Raw genomic sequence first — 23,628 nt, forward strand, 5'->3', positions numbered from 1 at the left:
TCTCTTAGCAAATGTCATCATACCAAGCAGGGACCTTTTGGGTCACGTTTTAAAGATACAACTAAAACATTGCTTGATTCTTAATTATAAGCAAAAGAAACCTACTGACAGATTTAAAAAGAAAGGTGTTGAGTAGAATATTGGGCAGAGATCTGAGAACTAAGCTCAGTAATAAGAAGGGATGATGAACACACGTAGCTACCAGGATTCCAACCAAATCCCACACAGAAAGAGTCTAATGTAGATACTGAATCCTCGGTATTCTTGCCTCCATGAATGCTGCCCTTCAATAATGGATATTGCTGCCATGGTTACTCTCCACACAGATTTCCCACTATTTTGCTTTGAAAAGCATTATAAGTTTTGATTCAAAACCTGGGGCTGGTATAGATAATGGGTGAAGCTTTGTCATGTGTCTGCATCCTAGCAACAGAGGAGGCTTGGGTCATGAGCATCTGATTTGTAGTTGCAAATTGTAGGAGGTAAGTTCTGCCTCCCACTAAGATTCATATGGTGGGGAATGCTCCAGAAGTGTGACCAATTCATTATTAACCGCCCCCCCCAAAAAAAAAAAACACACACAACAGCCTATTGAACAAAAAGCAGACTGAAAACATGCACTGGAGAATATTAAATGTGAAAGAAATTAGCAAATATTCAGAATCTGCCTGAATTCTGATGGAATTCAGATGGAAGGAGGAGAAAAGGAAAGTAGTGACATTATGCTAATTAATTTTTTTCGTTCAGGCAAAATTAAGAAAAATATTTCATTGATAATGTTAAGTAAGCAATATAGGATTAAGCATAGTATTTAAAAAAATCAGAAGAATCACAAAATTAAGTGAAGGGCAAAACAAAATGTTAGAAATAACCTTTAAAGAATCACAGAAAAGGGAAAACAAATGACAAAAGCAACGACAATCATAAGTGCTATAAAAAGAAATATACTATTAAAGAAACAAAAACAAACTTCACAGAATAGGTTTAAAATACTAAATTCAAGTAAGTTAAGAGGAATAGAGTAAATAATTAAAAGTGTAGGCTCTGGAGTGCTCTTGTTATGGTTTCAAAACCAATTCTGCAACCTACTAGCTATGGGACCTTTGGAAAGTTACTGAGAGATTTTATGCTTCAGTTTTTTCATTTGTAACATGGTATACAAAGCACATCAAAAGAAAGCTGACTCAGGAAAATTCATCAACGTTAAATACATTCTTAAAAATGAATGAAAATAGATGAATTAACTCTTTAATTAAAAAAGTCAACAGCAAGGGAATAAAAACATTAAAAAGAATTAATAAGGATAAGTAGGAAACTAATGAGCTAGAAAATGTAAATATAATTGAATTGGTAAATGAAATGGAACTGGCTACTTAGAAATGAAAAAAATCCTGAAATAGATGAATACTAAAAAAATTTTTAAAGTGTATTAGAATGTAGAAAATTCATATCCAGAAAGATATAGTCAAATATAAAAGATTAGTTGATAAAACAAGATTTGAACATGTGTTAAAAAGTTAATTTTTTTTAACATTCAGAGATTTTAGAAATCAACAAGAAAAACCTGAAGAAGTCCAGTGAAAAACTGGTAAAAGACATGAATATACAGTTTTCAAAAGGAAGAAAATACAAAGATTTGAGGATCCAGAGTGGATAGCTTAGGCAAGATTCACCCATTACAGAATAATAAAACGTTCTTTTTTTTCCCTCGGGCTGACTGGGCTACATATTATAGAAATCTGGGCACCAACCTAGGAAGGCCCTATGAAAGTATCCATCATTGAAACCGCTATTCTATGGAAAGTCTGAGTATCGGATGATAAAGTAACTCATAATGAAATTCTTTGAAGGTCAGGGAGATTATCTCACTACAGTGAGACATTGCATGTATTTAACCAACCTAGGGAAGAAACATGAATAAACACATCCATAATCTAAGAAACTGGGTAAAACAGATGAAATGAAAGGGGCAAAATCAGATTACATATAAATAGCAGAAATATATAAGGAGATTTACTGTCTATGTTTATATTTTATAGGCTTTGTGTCATGGACCAAATTTGAAAGCAGTTATAAACATATATCATGGACTAATCCAACGTGTTAAATGTCGACTTGGTCTTTGGAGGACAAGACAAATTGTAAACTTTACAGAACTAGAGGAATGGATGGACAGAAAAAAATGTAAGGGGTCTATTTGTTTCTGATCCGATTTTAGGTTTGGAATTAATTTAACCATTTAAATTTTACATATAATTTATATATAATTGCCTGTAGACAACAAAGTTAAACCATATTGCTGTAAGCTGCTGCATTTTAAGGTGATGTATTATACTCATACATTTGGATGAATTTATTAGGAGCTTGTGTTTGTAAACAATAGAAAACTCATTCTGGCTAACCAGAGGCAAAAGAATATTTAAAGCAAATATATAGGAAAGATAGCTCAAGAATCAAATTTCAGAACATGAAACACAGCTCTACTAGAGCTCTAGGGAGCAAAAAATAAGGGATAATCTCTGCCTCAGGGAGCTAGGTAAACTGCTATCACTTTAAGCCTTTTTTTTTCATGCTCATTTTATTTTTATTCATTTTAAAAATATTTTTATTAAAGTATAGTTAGCATGCAATATTATATCAATTTCTGGTGTACACAATAGTTATTCAACATTTATATACCTAAGGAAGTGATCACCATAAGTCTAGCAACCATCTGACACCGTACCACGCTATCACAATATTATTGACTATATTCCCCATGCTGTACATTACATCCCCATGACTTAATTGTTTTATATGGGGAAATTTGGACCTCTTACTGCCCTTCACCTTTCCCCCATTTTAATTTTTCAGTTACAATTGATATTTAATATTATTTTATATTAATTTCAAGTGCACAGAATATGGATAGACATTTATATAAGAAGTGATCCCCCAACTCGTCTAGTGAACACCTGTCATTATACATAGTTATTACCTATGTAATTATACATAGTTATTACCTATGTTACTATTGAATATATTCCCTATACTTTACATCCTCATGATTATTTTCTAACTACCAATTTGTACTTATTAATCACTTCACCTTTTTCACTCTGCCTCCAAGCCCCTCTCCCATCTATTACCTCGATAAATCTAGTACCCATCTGACACCATACATAGTTATTACAATATTGACTGTATTCCTTATGCTATACCCTACTTCCCTATGACTACTTTGTAACAACCAATTTGTACTTTTTAATCCCTTCCCCCTTTTCACCCACCTGCTCAACTCCTCTCCCACCTGGCAATCATCAAAATGTTCTCTGTATCTATGAGTCTGTTTCTGTTTTGTTTGTGTACAGTGGTACCTTAGTTTTCAAGCGTCTCCATTGACGAACACTTTGGTCTACAAACGCTGTAAATTTTATGGATCTATGGTATCATTAGATAGTGAAATTCATGCTAAATTTGCAGTTTTAGGGGTTGATTTTAAAGGTCTGGAATGGATTAATCCATTTTGCATAACTTTCTATGGGGAAACCAAGCCTTGGTTTTCGAACGTTTCAGAACTCGAACGGATCATGTTCAAAAACCGAAGTACCACTGTATTTTGTTCTTTAGATGCCACATATAAGTGAAACCACATTGCATCTCTCTTTCACTGACATAGTCCACTCAGGACAATACCTTCCAGGTCCGTTCATGCCATCGCAGATGGCAAGAACCCATTCCCTTCCGTGGCTGAGCAATAATCCATTGTATATATGTACCACCTCTTCTTTACCCATTCTTTTATTGGCCATTGTAAACAATGTTGCACTGAACATATGGATACATACTTTGCCTTCAAGTAGCAGTTTGGGTTAAATACCAGGAAGTGGAATTACTGGGTCTTCCTCTGTCTCTTGTTATAGCCTTTGTTTTAAAGTCTATTTTGTCTGGTTTAAGTAGTGCTACCCCAGCTTTTTTTGTTATTTCCATTTTCATCAAATAACTTCCCATTCATTTACTTTCAGTCTGTGTGTGTCTTTCAATCTGAAGTGAGTTTCTTGATTTAAAAAGTAATAAATGAGGACTTCTGGTTTCTTGTTCTGCATGTAAGGAGCTTGGAAATCACCACTCCATGTTTAACAACAAGTGAAATAGCTGAACAGACTAAAATATCAACAACTCATCTTGGATCTGTAAAATAAGGGAGGACACAGGGCAAGCCGCTGCCCTCAAGATTGAAGAGATAGACATATGACTATCAGAAGTCACAGCTTCTCAGAGCAGAGACTCACAAGCACAAACTGATGTGGCAGCCAGGGCCAGGGGAGGAAAATGGACAGTAATTGATGAATGACCAGAGGCTCAGTGTGGACAACTCGTAGAGTTAAAAATTCCAGGGGGACCCAGCGAAGGGGGTGTGGGGCACCACCATATTGTGATATTTACCTCTGAAGCTTGACCAGATCCACAGTAAATGTCAGAGAAAATGAATTATTTTGAAACAATGTGTTCAAAATGATACTGACAATATACTCAGTTATTCACAGTTATGTATATAGCTTATGTATGATTATATATGAGCAAAGTGTTGGAGAGATGAGAAGTTAGGAACAAGAAGGGAGGAAGGGAAAGCAAGTGAGAGAGCGAGGCAGAGAAACAGAAAACCCTTCTCTCATTAGGAAGCTCCTGGCACTCCTTCTACTTAAATACCCTTTAAAAAAGTGAGAGAGAAGGAGAGATTATGCCTCTATGTACTCAGATTTTAAGACTTTTGTACATAAACTCTCCACCCACTAATACAAAATTCAGAAATATATTCTTTTATTTTTTGCAGTCCTTTTGGAATTGAGGTATAATTGACATATAACATTATATTATATTGGTTTCAGGTATAAAACATCATGATTTGATATTTGTATATATTGTGAAATGATCACTATAGTAAGTCTAGTTGACATCTGTTACCATACATCATTAGAAAATATTTTGTCTTATATGAGAACTTTTAAGATCTACTCTCTTAGCAAATTTCAAATATGAATACAGTATTATTATCTCTAGTTAATAATCAGAAAGGTATTCTTAATACTCTTTTGTGCATAGTAATTTTATATTCCATAGTATGAATGTAGAGATATATTAATATGTATCAAAATATGTAATAGGAAATAGTTATTATACTGACGACCTTTTCTACTCACTTTATTTTTAGCTACCAACTTCCAAATCACACATCCTTTTCAAAATGCTCCTGCTAGTTTTACTAGTTATTCTTCATCCTTAAAACTCTGTCACTAAATTAATTTTTTTACCTTATACAATCTTGCTTATTTATCTTAGTTTTACTTCCATTACATGACTTCTCCTTGATTTGTAGCTGCAGAGTTCACTATTTTTTCATGTAAAAATAATTTCTCAGTTTTTTGGGGACAAATCCTATGTTGCTATATTTTCCAGCCTTGACTCTGGTGGTTTCTAGCTGAGGTGTACTTTGAGTAAACACCTTAAAGAAAATGAGGGGTGGGTCAGGTGGGTATGTGGAGGAAGAATGTTCTACTCGAAGGGAGCAGCAAGCACAAAGACCAAAACCCAGAGCCAGGAGAATATCCCTGGAATGGAATTTGTGAGCTAGAGCAGAGCAAAATGATACACGAGTGGGAGCAAGGTTGTATCAGGCTTTATAAAAGGCCTTTGGATTTTACCTTGCTAGAGCTGTGGAGGGCTGTGAACCAAGGGCCATGATGGGTTTCATATTTGAACACATCATTCTGGCAGTTTTTTTGAGAATAGGCTGACATGAGACGAGGACATAGAGGAGTCCAGTTAGGACAAATGGTGCTCTGTCCAGCATAGGATCTGAACAGTACAAGAGAATTAGCTAAATGAACGATTTAAAGAATTACCAGCCAAGACATCCATTTCCGTGAGGTCTGAAGTAACTCTAGAGTCCATAGAATTTGCAAATTGTTATTTGTCTTCATGTTCCTTAGACAATTCTCCATCCTTTCCATATTTTGATTGCTAATTGGGGGATTTGTTATCTGGCAGATATCTATGCACCTTTTTAATGCATCTTTCAATGACCAGAAATTTTTATTTTAATTTTCACAATTTAAGTTTTATATCGACCCTAATTACACCTGCCTATAATATTAATTCTGCTAGTATGTTGCTGAGTGTTTGCTTTTAGGGCATAATATACAGGTTAAGGACATTGTTATCTATCAATGTAGTTACAAAGCCATAATGTTAATATGTGCATCAGTCTGATCTAGTGAGAAACATCCAAACCTGACTGATTCAAAGAAAAACTCATAAAGGTGTATATAAGTTTTCAAGGATAAATATATTTAATGTTAAAGTAAAAGGTGATGTTCTTTGTGCGTTAGTTTTCATTTCTTTAGAATCAGACCCTAAGACAAGAATTCATGTACAACTAACTTATTTGTGAGTTGATCCTGGGAACTACTGTTAGAATGGAGAAGAGAGACAGGGAAGTGATCAAAAAAAAAAAAAAAAGAGTGTATTATCAAACAGATTACCATGTGTGCACCTGGAACTTAGTTCCTCTTTGGAACAGTGTAGGCAACTCGCCACAAATGCTGGGTCCTTATCCACCAAGTCCACTGGTTGAGGGCCAGTCCAGGGGGAGCCTTAACTCCCTGGTATGTCTCGCTTGCTGCACAGGTGGGCAGAGTGAAGTCCCACAGCCAGAGGGAAGGCAAAGAAATGCAGATAAGTCAGATCAGAATGCACAGAAATGTAACGGATAAGGCAATATGGATGGGGACACTTACAGCAACTGCTCTAGTCTGCTTATTTGAAAAGAGAGACAAAGACATAGATATACTAAACATGAATGTATGTTTATTTTACTACTGTGTTTCAGGATCTGGAATAGCTACTCATATTTAGGCAATCACTAAACACTTCTTGACTTTGTCGCTGTCTCATGACTGCCCACCTCAGCTGAACGAATGGATGAATGAATGAATGAATGAATGAATAGAAAGCTGAGATGCATATGGCTGAATGCCAGGATATACATTAACTTTTGCGAGAAACCACTCCAGTCCCCTTTGTCACTGATCAGCCCCTATTTCAGAGCTAAACCTATACTGAGGCAAGCCCTGTCATCCTGTAAATACTGATTAACCATCAGGAATCCTGACACTGATGCAGTGAGCGTTCACGTATGTAGTGTCTATGGAGAACTGTCATGTAAACCAGGCCGCAGGATGCTGATGTTCTCCTTGGGGAAGCAAGTCTCAGTTTTACTCCTGCAGAATGTGAGAGGGAGAAGCCTGCCCGTTTCCTTCTAATCTTCCCTAGGAGGTGGGCATAGTGCTCCTCCAAGCATGGGGGCTTATCACTAGACACAAAATTAAAACTGCGCTTAAAGTTTCTTCAAATCCAGATGAAACTTTTAGGTGATTTGTACTTGATATATTATTTACAAAGAAAATATTTTCTTTCATCTTTCCCCGCCGCCCCTTTTAGTCTATGAAACAATGTTTGCCAAGAGAGAAGATTGGCAAGGATTGCAAAGAAGTGATCTCCTTAAGTTTTTCAACGACTGTGGTCATTACCCAACCCAGCAGCAAATTGATCACGTTTGCGACCTGATCCATTGGGGTGAGTAGTTTGTCATTTTTTTTCCTTTCCTCCTGCTTTTCCTTTCTCTTTGTTCCTTCCTGTCTATTTCTTGTTCTTTCCTTCCTTCCTTCTCTAACTTTTATTAAACTGGTTTTATAAGTTGTTTTCCTCAATTTTTTTAAAATCTGATTTTAATATATAAGAAGAAAGATGTAAAAGTTAAAAGAGGTTCATACAATAAAGTGTTTTTTTTTACGTGGATGGAGGAGGTGATTTTAAATTTTTATGCTTTTAATATATTGTTTGATATAAGTTATATCGAACTGAGTATATTTTAAACCACCGTATTTTAAATACCGATGCTAAAAAGCTTTCTCCTGGATTGTAAACTTGGTACTAAATAATATAGCCAAGTTTAAATGTGTAAACATTGTAAACTATTTCAATACATAGAATTTTACAGTCAGAAAATCATTTCTTTTTTGAACAGTAAGTACATGAAAAGATAGTATTTTATAAGAATATTTAATAATTTGAATGGAGTGACATTCCTCTTTCCTCTAAACACTAGTATAGAAGTGGAATTTGTCACCATGATGTGGGAAATCTCAATGAATTTTCCTTAGCTCCTTGAGATTATTCTCAATGTTTCTATGTCGATAGTACTATTATGGCTTGCTTCCATGTTTAGAGATGATGGATGGATGTAGCCACAGTTTAATTGAGAAGAAAAGGTAAACAAACAAAACAAAACATAGCAGGACCTTTTTAAATAGAGGAGTAGGGCTCACATGCCTGTAAGAAGGTGTGATTAAAGTCAGAGGGACAAAGTTAAAGATCCATTATAGGTTTGAAGTTCTCTTCCTTCATTAGTTCTTAGTGTAAATTTACCTAATTCCTTATCTACGGGCTTCGCTTTACCACTGCTGTATCCCTGGTTCTAGAACACTTTTCTAGACTATTTCTAAATATGTTTCTAAATATTGTTCACAGACTGGCAGAAGCATCCATATCATTTTATCTTCAGTCATCATAGCTAGGTTGAATGTTTAAGTAACATTTTTCCTCATGACAAAAACGTTGAATATTTATTATAGAAAATTTGGGAATATAGAAATATGTAAAATTGTTAAGAAATAGCAATGATGAACACGTGATGTCTCTCCAGTTTTTTTCTGTGCATGTAACATTTTTATGAAAATTGAGATTATTTTCTACATGTTTGAAAATATGCTTTTTTTTTTTTTTTGGCTTAACCATACTCATAAGTTTCCAAGTCATAAATACTTTTACAACATTATTTATAATTGAGGAATAATCTGTCATATTGATGATCTATAATATGTTTATGTTGTCCATTGAATTGTTTCCACTTTATAAAGCATAATAATAATATGAAAAAAAATAAATGCAGCAAAATAGAATCAATTAGGCACTTCAGAAACTTATACTGATTTTTGTTAGTAATTTAAAATATAAGTTCTTTTCAAATTAACAGTTTCAGAAAGATATATTTCTCTACTGATTATTTTGGAGTATATCATAAAGCCTTAGATTTAGAGCATAGCTCTGGAATTAGCTTTCCTGGTTTAATTCCTGGCTCTACCATTTACTATTTGTATGTCGTTGGATAATGTATCTCTGACATGACTCATTTTCTCAACTATAAAAGGAAGATACTATCTAAATAACTGGACTGGTGTGAGGTTTAAATGAAATAATTCATGTAAAATATGTGTTATAAGTGCTCAATAAATGTTTGCTATTGTTATTCTTAAGAAATTCTTAAGTATACTTAAATAATTATGAAAATAAATTTTCATAATTATTTTTTATTTTGAAATGTTTAAATGTTGAACCTAATTGTATAATGTCTTATTTTTTATAGAGATTATTTATTGAATGTCATCCATTGGTTTCCACCCACATCATCTCTCTTGATTATCACAATGATCTGTGTTCTAGAGGAAGTGATATGCTCTTTATGTTTCTTTTACAGATAAAAGAACTGAGACTTAGAAAGAGACTTTTCTAAGTTCATTAATAGAGCTGGAACTTTATCCCTGGTCTCTTTAAGAGTTTAATGCTCTTTCCATTTTACTATGAGAGACATTTTAAAAGTCAATATCATGAAAACATAATTAGATGGATGATTGCAACATTTTTGACGGCTAGTACTGCCTTTTATTGATCTTTCATAGACTAGTTCAATGCCTTGCAATATAGTAAATGAATGGGTCTATTAAATTTCTTATGAAAACTAGAATTTTCAAAAGAAAACTTAATTTAAAACCATATCGTTTTGTTATAATGCCTAAAATTGGGAAGCTTTCCTTTATAGAAAGGAGCCACTCTAACATAATTTTAAGTGTATGTCCAATTATGTTGTTCCATCCAATTAGAAAAATTCTTTCTGTGCATGAGAAGCTTTCATCTAAAATGGAATGTTCTAAGCAATGGAAAGAAAGTAAAATTTGGGGGAAATGGAGCTAGATTAATGGTCTTCTACTTGCTTCTGGAGTATAGTCCCTTTTTAAGAGAATCTGATTTTATGCATTTTACATTGTCAGTCATCTTCATTCATACTGACTTCTTTGATTGTGGATAATAGCTCCAGATGTGCAACCTACGCATTTTTTCATCCAGTAGAATATTTCACCTAACGCATATGCAGTTAATTCAGTTGATTAACTTCTTCAGTGTATGACACCAAGTAGGTCAAATTCCTAAAACTATGTGTTCAGGTATTTTTAGCTTTTTAAAAAAAATTTTATTCTTATCACTATGGTAACAAAAAAAAAATTTGTGACTGAGGACATGATTTTCATCTGAAAGTCTTCTTTTGGAATAGTGAAGCAACTTTAGGCTGCATGTATAGGCTCATATTAAAAGGTGAAGGCTATGCAATCATGAGAACCTTTACTTGAGATTCATTTAAATCTCAATGAATGAAACTAATAACAATAGAATAGCATATGTGAAAGCAAGGAAAATAGTAGATATTATCAATTCTCACATCTGCCTAATTTTTAGAAACTTACACTTTAAAAGTTGTCCAATATTTTCCCAACATCTAAATAGAACTTTTAGTTTACTTTCTGAAATTGAACTAAAAACAACAATGAAGACAAATTCATTTTCATTGTGGAGTCTTAGACAAAAATCTTAAAATAAAAAACATAGAAGGTGCTTGGATGTTATTTAACCTAACATGTCCTGTGCATCTGAAGAAACTATGGCCTGGGATAGAATGTGAATTATTTCGGTTTCCCTGACTAGCTAGTGGCAAATTGTAACTATATGCTGGGTCTCCTGCTCCTTGGAACATACTGCGTTTCCCCGAAAATAAGACCTAGCCAGACAATCAGCTCTAGTGTGTCTTTTGGAGCAAAAATTAATATAAGACCCGGCCTTATTTTACTATAATATATGACCGGGTTTTATATAATGTAATGTAATATAATATAACATAATATAGTATAATATAATATAATACCAGGTCTTATATTAATTTTTGCTCCAAAAGACACATTAGAGCTGATTGTCCAGATAGGTTTTATTTTCAGGGAAACACAGTAGCTTTTTTTACCACAAATAGACAGCACTGCGTTTGCTGCTATGTTCTCAAGATATGGCTTTATGTTATTGAATAGGAAGCATATAATGATTTTCCTTAAATGCTTTTCATATGACCAGGTACTCTAACAATAAAATTTTAATTATGTAGAAAAGGGATTAAAGAGGATTAGAAAAAGATACAGAATTCTAGGATATAAGAAATATGAGGTACTGGCAAATACTGATGGTAAAGAATGCAGATGTATTAGAGGTAGAATGTTATTAAAGCCTCATTTTAAATAACTTATAAAAAAGAAATTTAACACATTTTTATTGTAAAAATTTTGAAAATACACACTAAAAACAAAAGAAGAAATGAAAAATACTGGCAATTTTATGTTCCAGGACTATATGTGGCTACTGACTAGAGGTCAACTAGACTAGGTACCCAGCTGTTATAAAGAGGTCTTAGTGCCATCACGAACATTTGGGGAAAGTGTCTGGCAATCTGGCTACCATTTTTATATACTAAAAATGTGATTCCAGTGTATATTTACATTGCTGGTACAAATCTCAGTCCATGAACTCACTGTTTTTCTATAAGGAGTTAATTTTTATTTCTGGCCTCCAACCACCAAAATTTAAGTCCATTTGGCTTTTCATTCTCTTTTTCTGTGGTTGTGGCTAAATACAGATGGAGGGCATTTATGTAGTGACATGTGGAGTGTCCACTGGATCTGCAATATCATCTGTCAACAGAGGCATCTCCTGGTATGTTAGTTTGTTAGGGCTGCCATAAATACCACACACCGAGTGGCTTAAACAACAGAAATGGGTGTGGATCATGGATCACTTTGGGTTTATCATACTTCAGATTCATTAAATGTTTTGGATCTGTAGATTAATCAAATTTGGCAATTTTTCCGCCTTGTTTTTGTTTGCTTTTTTCACATTTTTCTCTCTTTTCTTGCCTTCTAGGACCCCTGTTAAACTTATATTAGTACACGTAAGGTTATCCTAGAGCTGTCTGAGAGACTGTGATTGTTTATTTTTTCCATCTGTTCTTAAAAGTGGATATCTATTGATCTGTCTTCAAGTTTCAATTTCTCCCTTCTGCCTTCTCAAATCTGTTGCTGAGCCCATTTTGTAATTTTTTTCATTTTTTTGTTATATTTTTGTACTCTAGAATCCATTTAGTTAACTTTTTATAGATTCCATTTCTCTTGATAATCCCCATTTTGAGTAATTTTCATATTTTTCTTTAATTTTAAAATACAATTTATTTCAATTATTCGAGCATATTCATAATAGCATCTTTGAGGTTTTTGTCTGCTAAATCTAACATCTGAGTCCATTCAGAGTCAGTTTTTATTGACTGCTTTTTTTTCCTCCTGAGTATGGTTCACACTTCCCTATTTATTTGAAGGGTTTATTTTTGTTGTTGTTGTTTTTATTGTTGAATACTGGACATTTTAGCTAACATGTTGTTGTAACTAGGGATTCTGACCTCCCCTACTCCAAGGGTGTATTTATTTAATAGTTTAGTAACCTACCTGCACTTAATATGTGGAATCTGATCTGTCTCCCTCATGGTGTTTGGCTATTCATTTCTCTGCTCAGTTATTATTTTAATTATTAAATTTTTTTTTAGAGTGACTCCTCAAAATGTCATCTCTGATCTGTATAACTTAGTTGTCAGCCTATGATTAGACAGAGTATTTACTCAAACATCTGGATCCCTCTGCCTATGTATCTTTATGTGGTTTGGGGAGCACATTCAATGTTCAACTTTGTGTCTGCCTCATATTTTACTTTCCACTGGTGTTCTTGGTTATTCCTGTTTATTCCCATCGTTGCCCAGTTACTTGAGATGTGTGCAGGGGTTATCAAACTCTTCTATGGCCTTCTTATTTCCAGAATCTACCTATTAAATTTCAGGCTGGTCTGTGTTGCCCCAATTAAACTGAACCTCAGGCTAAGAGAGCTGCAGCTTCTCTCCATTTATTTCTTATCAGGTGTGTTATGTCAGTTGTCAGTGCCAATGGTGTGGATTTTTCCCCACCTCTTCAAATCAATTTAACTTCCTATGATGGCTGGTTATGGGGAGAAAGTAATAATCCTTATTTTAGGCATATTGATATTGGTTCAGGTCTTCATACTCTTGTCATGATCCAGTTGAGTAGAGCCTATGACCTAGTGGTCTACATTTGTTCACTAGAGAGGGTCCAAATGCTAAAGAAGTATAAAGGCAAGTAAATGAGTAGGATTCTTAGTACAAAATCAGGTTATCAGTAATGAAGCGATAAAGAGGATTTAAGATGTGGTCAGAGTTAGGAAAGCCTAGCACTTGTCCTAATGATTAAATAATGATTAGCTAGTCCTTCTGCTATCACCTCCACCTCACTAGTAAAAAGAGTCCCTGAGCTATACTGCCATCAAGTTCTTTAGTACAAATTAAGGTATTTGTCTCATATAACACTAGATCATTTTAGAAGTTCTTGATGTTTTCCCACTTCCTCTGATGGGTCTGCTGCTAAATTCCCGTGAATCTACAGACTCTATATATTACAAAAATATAAAGACTTTGTCAGTGGTGTCTATAGCCCTTGCGTAGCAGGATGCCACTCTTTTCCTCCAAATATTTTAATAGATATTCTCTGATGCTTTCAGCCATGTGAGAGGTAAAAAGTACTTACTCTTCTCTGATTGATAATTTCAAGAATAGATCATAAAGTTAAAGGAAATTAATTAGACATATTAAATGGATGCCCTCCTTTGTTGTGGCAATCCAGACTCTTTTGGATAAAGTTGTTGTTGCAAATATATTTAACACACATCTCTGGATCAATTAATATGTGCTGTGATATATATCATGGTTCAAAGGTTTCAGAGTCCTCATAATAACTGAAGGGACATGCACATATATAACTAGAAAGTACAGTGTTGTAAATGCTTATACATCCATATGTGTATCAAGTGCTAAGATGACACAGGTATTATGTCTTACATTTGAAAATCAGAAAAGATTGCAGGGAATGTTTAAGACTTGAAGCAATCATTGTAGGATTGGGTAACTAGATAATTAAAGAAAGTCAGGGGTTTAATACATAAGAGATTGTGGGCAAGGCGAATTAGAATTTTCAGGACAGCTGGTAATACTGAACAGTGGAAAATCTGTGTCTGCTGGTGGCTAACTGGAAAGGGCAAGATGTTACTAAAACTGCTGACTAAAAGATGCCAGATCATTCATTAAGATCTGTGCTGGCTTTTCCCTATCGTATTCTTCTTCTTGTGAGTCCCTTATTCACCTGTCATCTGCCTATTGAAAATTGATGTTTCCCAATGCACAATGCAAATTAGATTTTGGATAGAAATCAGTTTTGTGTCAGTAGGAGCTATTTAAACACGTTTCCCTAGAGCTTAAATACCCCTGAATAAACTAGAGATCAAACCCTTGGGGCAAAGAGCAACCCTGAAAGCTGCCTATCATCACCTTGCTTCAGCTACCTAATCCAAGCAGCTGCTCCTGTAATTCTGCCTGCTTTCTCCCCTAACACTTTTTAAAAGATGGTTGTTGACATTTGGTCTCATCTTACATTATTTAACTCTGTTAAAGCCTTCTTTCACCCTAGCCATGGCTGTGTAAAGCCTGTGAAAGCCTATGCTAATAATGTACTCTGGGAATGACCTTGGCCAGTGAAAGATTTTCCCCTTTTCTCTCCATCCTCTCCTCTTACAGTCATGTAAGTTGTTACTCCAATTAGTGAATTACTCTAATTAGCCATTCTGGTTTTTTTGTTTTGTTTTGTTTTTTTGGTTTTGAATCTTTGAGTCTTTCATGTTTGGGTTGAAATATTTGTACCATTGTTGTATAAGCTGCACAGAGAATCTGATTAAATTTTGTAATATAACTTAACACCAGCTATTCTTCTAAAGCCTGTCCATTTTCTTTAAGTAGAAAATAACCGTCTTTACGAAACAGCAGGAACAGCGGGAGTTTGAGAATGGTGCAACTTCAATAAAGGTATAATTACTTTCATAAGTCTGTTAGAAACAAGGCTTTAGGTTCCTTTTGTTAGATCACAGTTTATTAAGATTACACACCCAGTACTCCTAACATGCAGAGACCCACTAGCAAGTCTTTGTTTCATATGATTAAATTACTGTAATATCAGAATATAAACACCCTGGTGAGAACAACTTTGCTATGCAAGTCTCTGATAAATGAGATAAACATTAATATAAAATATTTCATCAGAAATTTTTACAAAATGCAAAATTTTATGATATAGCATATTTATTCTAACCTTACAAACATAGCATTAAAGAGCTTTGTTTTTCTCCGGCATTTCACTGAATCCAGAGTTTTGTTAATTACCACAGTGAAGTTAAAACTTCCAAAGGACTTAAAGTTGTTTTCCGCCCTTTACAGTAAAGTAAGTTTTGCAGTTCTTAATCCACTTCTTAAGTCATTTTTAGGAATGAACGTTTTCCAGCATTTCTGAATCAAGCTTTTTGAAAAATTATGCTCTGGTCAGTAAAGCACCATGATTATCCCATACTGTGAAGTGTATCAGACTCTGTACAAATTGTAAGTGGTATTGAAATGAAAGCTTATGACTCAGATTGGTAAAACCAAGCCTCTTGCGGGATGCTGCTAGTTTGGCAGCATTGAAGCCAATTGTTAATGCTAAACGCTTGTTTCTTTAAAGTTTACCACTAGAGCTAGAAGCCCATTAGAGTTTCATTTTGGTCTTTCAATTTCCCAAATTTAGCATTCTCTGACTGTTTCCACATTGAAATCAACATGGTAATACTATTGTGTAAATGTGTTTTTTTATCAGAGTCACGTTGGCCTGTTATGTAGAGATATTTATAGAGTAAGTTGCTTTTAGGGCATAGTTTTTCAGACATTTTTAATATAAATATCTCATATTCCTACTATAACGGTGTTGGGTTTCTATTCTTTAGAAGTATTCCTGCCAATCATTCATTATCTACCAATGCTTATATTTTTTAGTATGATGAAGAACCAAACATGTTTTCAGCTGATGTTGTATAGATATCTTTTGGGGTAAAAACCTGTAAGCACATTTGCATAGCATATGTATTATAGTTAGTAGTAACTCCTATCAGCACTAATAACTGCCTACAATAAAGGCAGATAACAGAACCTCCCCTTCTTTTCTCGTGGAGTTTAATTCATAGTACTAATCAGAGACAATGGAAAATTTAATGCACACTTGTAATTTATTGTGCATAATTTCTAGCATTGAGATTTACATTTAATATTAAACAATCACTTAAAGAATGACTTTTAACTGAGGTCTCATAACATATTCATGTATTTAAGTGAGTTGTAAACTGCGTTCCAAATTATTTTGATTCTAAGAAAGGTAATGTACCCAGACTTTTAAAGTAAGCAATACATTTGAATGGATTAAAAGATAATACCTAAAACATCACTTTCACATGCTGGAATTCTAAAGGCTATTGAGGGAAAGAGGATGGAACTGTCACTAGAGTGCTGGGAACTCCACCCAACGCCAGCCTTGTACCTGTGCCACGCAGGTGAACTTCACCCTTGATGGTTGTAGCTAGAAACAGAATGAGATCTCCCGTCATGTATTAATGCCCCATATCAGCTAATTTGTAGCAGGTAAATCTTAGTCTGCTTAACCTTCCCTTGGAAAAAAAATTTTGATTATTCTACAGACTAAAGTGTAGTTCTTTTCATGGATGAGAGGATTATTAATATGACTACTGCATACCTCTTGCTTATGCCATGCTTTTGTGTTTCCTGTCGATACCTAAAACCAATCACAGTTAGAAACACTCCTAAGCCCATGCCCTGCATGATGTTTTTGGTTGCAGTGAAAGATGAATAGCTCTACTATCAACTACCGTATTCTAAACTGGTGAGTCTACCGATGATAACTAGCTCCCTACCGGTAACATTTGCAGGACTGTAGCATTTATAGTTCTGTGAGGATGTTTTATGCTGTTTGCTTCCAGTTGTCTTCGGTTCTTTCAGTCTTCTAGAGGTGCTTGCAGATAGTTTCCAGTGCAATCGGGGCTCTTCTTTTTTTGAGTCCTCATTTCTAAAGACCATATTCTTATAACTACTTACTCCTTGGTTATAAGGAGATTTTGTCATTACCAGTAACTGTAAGCTTCCAACATCTTTCTGGCTCATTTTTTTTCTAGTTCTCTTCAATAAATCTGTAACCACATGGGGACGTTTAATCCATTAATTTTACCATATTTACAGTAGTCATAACCCCTCAGGTTTGTAACTTTTCATCTTATGGAGCTTGGATTCATTCCATGGGACCTCTGTATACATTTTTAACTTCTTACACTCAAACTTATTTTCCAAGATGCTGAATCTGATAGAACCAACTTTCTGCCTAGTTCAAGCAAATGACCATGGCATGGCTGGAGACAAACTCACAATGCTGATTTATTTAACTTTCAATTTCTGATCATAAATATCAAGTAGACCCTCAGAACTACCAGGCAATTTGATTCCATTTTTCAAATTAGTTCAGTCTCCTCTTTGCTCGGATTAATATTCTACATGATCTTGGCCCTCCTCAAACTTTAAACACCTCCATCTTTCTCCCCTCTGCTGAAGACCTTATCACTAATGAGATAGATATCATAGGCACAATTAGAAAATACTACCTTCTTGCCTCTCAATCTATCAAGCTCCCAGCATCTACACCCTCAGAACTTGCTTTTTTTCCTCTTGCAATGAATGAACTTTCCCTGTTATCCTTTTTGACCACAGTATCCCATTCTGCCTGGGCTACTCAAGAATTTCAATCCTGTCTTTTTATTTACTGTTGATTATTTCCTGTCTCTTCTTTATTACTTATTTCTTCCCACCTGGACTATTTCCCGTCTTACGGTCACCCTCCCTACACGCTACATAATCTTTTGGTTCTTCCTTCTTCAGTTACCATTTCAATTCCTTGCTATCCTTTATAAGCAACTCCTCAAAAATGTTGAGTCTATTTGCCATATCTACTTCCTTACCTCCCATTCTTTTTTCCCTTTTAAAGACGTATTATGAAGTACTTCAGACCTATAAAAAGAATCAATGAATTACATAATAAATATTATTCAGGTTGTGAGTTGATGTTACATGTATCAACATAGATAAATATGTTTTTTAAAAAAGAATGAGTTAAAGAAAAAGTTTCAAAAAGACACATAATTTATGTAAAAAGAATTAGGTATTCAACATGATATTTTATATTATTTAAGAGTACATATATATGCAGTGAAAGCATAATGGCATGAGTAATGAAGGAGAACTGCAAATTCAGAATAGTGATTACCACCTCCCCTATCCCCCCCACCCCCCGGCCCACCCCCACCACCAACAAAGAAGAAATACCTCTTTAGGAGTCTATGCATGTCAAGAGAACTCAAGTTAGTTTCAGAGAAGAGAAGCTAAGATTGGTACAGGGCAAGAATCCAGCATTACCAAAAACTAAGTGCAAAACTGAAACCTCCATCTTAATATTCTGTCAGAAATGCTGCTGAGTTTAGCCCAGGTGAAACTTCTGGAAGCTCCTGGTGAAATAATGTGATTTTTGCATAAAGGAAGAGCTCTCCAGTACAGCTGAATCGGAGCTCCATATAAAGTCATGGATCTGAGGTGGAAGAAGTAGAGAAAAGGTAAAGGGATGATATATGGTAGTTGCATTATTTGCAATGCTGCTTTTACGATATATCAAATTTCCATCTAACTCTGGGTCTGTTTCTAGATTTTCAGTTCTATTTCTTTTATTTCTTAATATATCCCTGTGCCAGTACCCCAATTTGTATCGCTTTAAAGTGAATCGTTAGACCTGGCAGGGCAAGTTTTAACACTTTTTTTCCCTTGGACCTTCTTACTTCTATATAAATATGAGAATTAGTCTTTCCAGTTCTATTTAAAATGCAACTAATATTGAAATCATTTGTAGAGAATTGATTTCTTTCAGCTATTAAATATTTTTACATATTAGGTTAAGTTTTTATATTTTATACTTTCATACCATAATTTTATATTTACATCTTTTATATTTTTCAATAGTTTTCTTATTTTTTCACCCTAAAAATCATATAACATTTGTTAGACTTCTTTTTTTTTTTGTTTTATTTTATGGTATTGTAATTAGAACACTGAACATGAAATCTACCTTTCTAAGAAATTTTTAAGTGCACAATACAGTGTATTTACTATAGGTACAATGTTGTATAGCAGATCTCTATAACTTACTCATTTTGCTTAATAGACTTATTTCTAAGGGCCTTATTTCTTTTGTTGCTATTGGGGTCTGAAGGATATTTAATTCTCTTACAATGTTTCTTAAGTTGGGTGTTATGTACACAGATGCTCATTTTTCCTTTGTTTCTTTTTTTTTATATACCTGAAGTACTTAAAAATGAAAATTTAAAAATTCTCTGGTTTCTTCCTGTCACATATAGAATAAACTTTAAACATCTAACAAATGATAACATTTCTACCTGTCTGACCTCAATTCCTACCTCTCTCCCTCTTGCTTACTCTATTTCAGTCAGGCTGGTGACTTTACGTCTTTAAATACAACAAATTCTTCGAACTTGCTGTTTTATTTAGAATTTTCTTTCCTCATGGATCACTTTGCAACAGTTTGACTCACACCTCTGCTCAGATATCATTTGCTTAGAAAGACCTTTCCTGACTTTCCTCTCAGAAATATCCCACTGTCCTCTGCCCTCTATCATTCTCCATCCTCCATTTAATATTTATTTCCTTCATTCTACATATCTTTATCTGACTTTCTATTACATATATATTATATATATTTGTTTGTTTGTTGTTTATCGCCTCTATTTACCTGTTGATTTCCAATATGGCAGAGATCTTACCTTTCTTCACTGCTATGACAGTTCATAGAATAGAATCTTTTGTACAGAAAGGAGGGGAGAGATGACATCACCAGACACAGCAGAATGAAGGACACATGCCAATATTAAGGGAAGAGACATAAAAGGAAGATCTTCCCTACTTTCCTCTAAAGTTAGTGGAGTAGGAAAACACAACAAAGGTAGCACATGCCCATATACTCAGACATGATAAAAAGTAGATTATTCAGTTGCCTTATCTTTTGTCTGGGGCCAAGAAGGAAAGTGACCCTTCAGATAAAGTCTGTTCTCAGAACTTTCCAAAACTCATCTCCAAGAAAGCCTGTGGAAATCCTATAGTATTGCCCAGGTAATAATTTCTTATTCATGAGTATTCTGCTTGGTTTGGTTGGGGGATATGATTTCAAGCATGGGGCATCTCTTGTGGATCTATTGCAAATGTGTCACTTTGTGCATATCGAGGTTTCATACCAGCATCGCTTTTGTTTACCAAGCTCCCAATGGGGCATCTTGTTGCTCTTGTATTTGTTTAGTTGGTATGTTGCTTTTAAGGTTTGTAAGGTGAAAAGAGCTCCAAGGTGGCCTGAAGCCATATCTATTCAGGCATATTTAAATAGTTTTCTGCAATGATCTGGTGAACTTAGGACACACTTGCAAAGCCAACCAAGTATGAGTCACCCAACAAAAGGGAAAGGGATTAAACCTGATTAGGATTCAAATACATGAGGTTATAAAGGAGCTGGCACTTCTGCCAGGCAGTTATGCTCTTATGTGGCCAACATTGGACCTTCAGTGACCAGTTATGATAATCAGACACCTGCTATAAACAATATGTTCATAGGAAAGTTAATAAACAGTATCAGACCAGTGTCTGTTATGAGTCAGCAGAAATGAACTATTTAATCATAGCAAATGTTTAAATGTTAAAAATGGGCATTATTCTTATTGTTAAAATAAAAATAAAACAGAATGATAACTAGTGTGCAGTCTCCTTTGTAGGGCTTATCTCTGCCGGTGCTGCATATAATGCATTTTAAAAACTGGTAGCTGCCAGTTACATCCAAGAAATAATTATTTGGAACAGTTTCTGAAAAGAAACACATTGAAATTAAAAATACAGACTTATTTTACAAATATATGTAGCATTTTAGTCAGCTCAGGCTTCCATAACAAATTGCCATAGACTGCATGGCTTAAACAACAGACATTTATTTCTCGCAGTTTAGAGGCTGGAAAGCTCAAGCCTTTTTCTGGCTTGAAGAAAATTCACCTTCTCACTATATGGCCCTGAGAGGAAGCTCTGGTATCTCCTTCTCTTCTGTTAAGGGCGCTAATTTTATCATAGGGGATCCACCCTCATGACCTCATCTAAACCTAGTTAGCTCCTCAAATTTGCACTTCCTAATGCAATAACATTGGGGGTTAGAGCTACAACATATGAATTTTGGTCTCACACAAATGTTCAGTCCATAACAATAAGAAAATGCATATTATATATAAAGCAACACATCTATAGGTTCATAAGTGTTAGTTATTTTACATCTTTTTTCTTCCTGTTGTGGGGAACGGATTGAACTATTAAACCTGCTTTGGTTGGCATGGCCAAATCATTCTTAGTTTAGTGTTTCCTATTTGAGGGGAGTGGTAATCATAATCTTTTTATAGTAAGTTGTTCTGGTGATTCCTTTCTCAGTTTGGTACCACTATTATAATTTAGTTCTTGCTGAGACCCTAATTTTCCAGGAGTCAGATAGGAAAATACTTTTTGGCATGCAACTAGAATTCTCCTTGCTATACTGACTTGTAAATATCCTACAAACTAAATTATGCGTAATTATTTTTTTCTGAGGGTTATAAAAATAAATAATAGAATTGATTACTTGCAAATTTTTATAAATAATTTCCTTTAATGGAATATAACCTTTAGCAATAAGCAAAATGTAGAGGAAATAACAAAAGTTAATGAAATAAAAAGAATGTCAGAATGACTGTCATTTGGTCTGGATATCAATCCTTCACAGGGTATATATTTAACATATTACCATGAATATTATTTTTTCATAGAATTTCCTAGGTCCAATGATTACAAATGTGTGTAATCATCAAAAACAATATAAATTGTTAAAGGTTTACTTAGACTATTTTATCCTTATAGTATTATTTAATTATTTATGAATTAAATGTGGATTAAACATGGTTGAAAAGATTTTTCAAACTCTAAGTTATACACAGAGCCTACTGAAATTTTCTTCTAAAATTATTATTATATTTTACATATCTTTAATAACCTGTAACTTACATCTGGATATGATGTGAGGAGGGGTCCAACTTTCTTCCATACTGATATCCACTTATACCAACTCCATTTACTCAGTTAATTACTAATTTTGGCCACTAAATGAAAATTCTTTTCTGTATATTAAATTTTCAACTATCTAGAGCTCATTGAAGGTCTTTTATTCTATTGGACTGATTTATGTGTCTGTTGTATTGAAGTTTTTGTTAGGAATGCCTGCTTGATTAAATTTATTGCCCGTTCAACATCTATTAATGACATTTTTTTCCTATTTTAATATTTTGATTCAGTACATACTGACTGATACATATTCTAGCATTGTGACTTCTTAGAATAACTATAGTTTTCTAAAAGTGGGAATCATGCTGGTTCTATTTGGTAATATTTTATTTAGAATATTTCAGCTATTTTCATAAGACTAGTTTGTAGATATTTAGGAATCACTTTATCAAATTTTGCAGTTTAGATCTTATTGGTTTTATAAAATAAAGATTTTCTGTCATGTTCTATGGTTTAGGAAAGTACAATAATTAAAATATTAAAATTGTTTGTTCTTTAAAGGTTAAGTAAAACAGGTATGGGATATTTGGTTTAGGTGCCTCTTTGAAGCATCTTTTTTTGGTTGTTTCAGGTGTACAAAACAACATAATTATTATTAGACATTTATACCCCTCACAAAGTGATAACCCCAACAAGTCTACTACCCATCTGGCATCTTACATAGCTATTATAATACCATTGACTATATTTCCTATGTTGTACTTTACATCTCATGAATATCTCTATCATCTATCTATCTATCTGTCTGTCTGTCTGTCTGTCTGTCTGTCTGTCTGTCTATCTATCTACCTACCTATTAATCATAGTTGACATTCAATATTATTTTATATTAGTTTCAAGTATACAGCACAGTGTTTAGGCATTTATATAATTCGTGAAGTGATTCCCCTGATAAGTCTAGTACCCATCTAACACCTTACGTAGTTTTTTCATTATTGACTATATTCTCCATACTGTATTTCACATCCCTGTGACTATTTTCTGACTACTGATTTGTACTTCATAATCCCTTTACCTTTCTCACCCATCCACCCAACACCTGTCCCATCTAGCAACCATCAGTTTATTCTCTGTATCTGTGAGTCTATTTCTGTTTTGTTTGTTTATTCTGTTCTTTAGATTCCACATACAAACCTATCTATCTATCCATCACTGTAGCAATATTGATGTAGATATTTCAGGATTATTGCTCACCACTCTCTCCTCTTTATCTTCCTCTACCATGTGGATTTTCT

The 23,628-nt window shown here is 34.2% G+C and overlaps 1 protein-coding gene across 1 annotated transcript in view; it reads left to right on the forward strand.

The window, feature by feature from the left end:
- IQCM (IQ motif containing M) overlaps positions 1–23,628 on the forward strand; it is a 243,171-nt gene that overhangs the window by 113,306 nt on the left and 106,237 nt on the right. The window contains exons 9-10 of the mRNA XM_074338725.1: positions 2,040–2,184; positions 7,480–7,614. Of these exons, the coding sequence (XP_074194826.1) occupies positions 2,040–2,184; positions 7,480–7,614 (280 nt within the window). The remainder of the gene's footprint in view (positions 1–2,039; positions 2,185–7,479; positions 7,615–23,628) is intronic.

This window comes from Rhinolophus sinicus, linkage group LG07 (genome assembly GCF_036562045.2).
Source record: "Rhinolophus sinicus isolate RSC01 linkage group LG07, ASM3656204v1, whole genome shotgun sequence".
In the NCBI taxonomy this organism is placed as follows: Eukaryota; Metazoa; Chordata; class Mammalia; order Chiroptera; family Rhinolophidae; genus Rhinolophus; species Rhinolophus sinicus.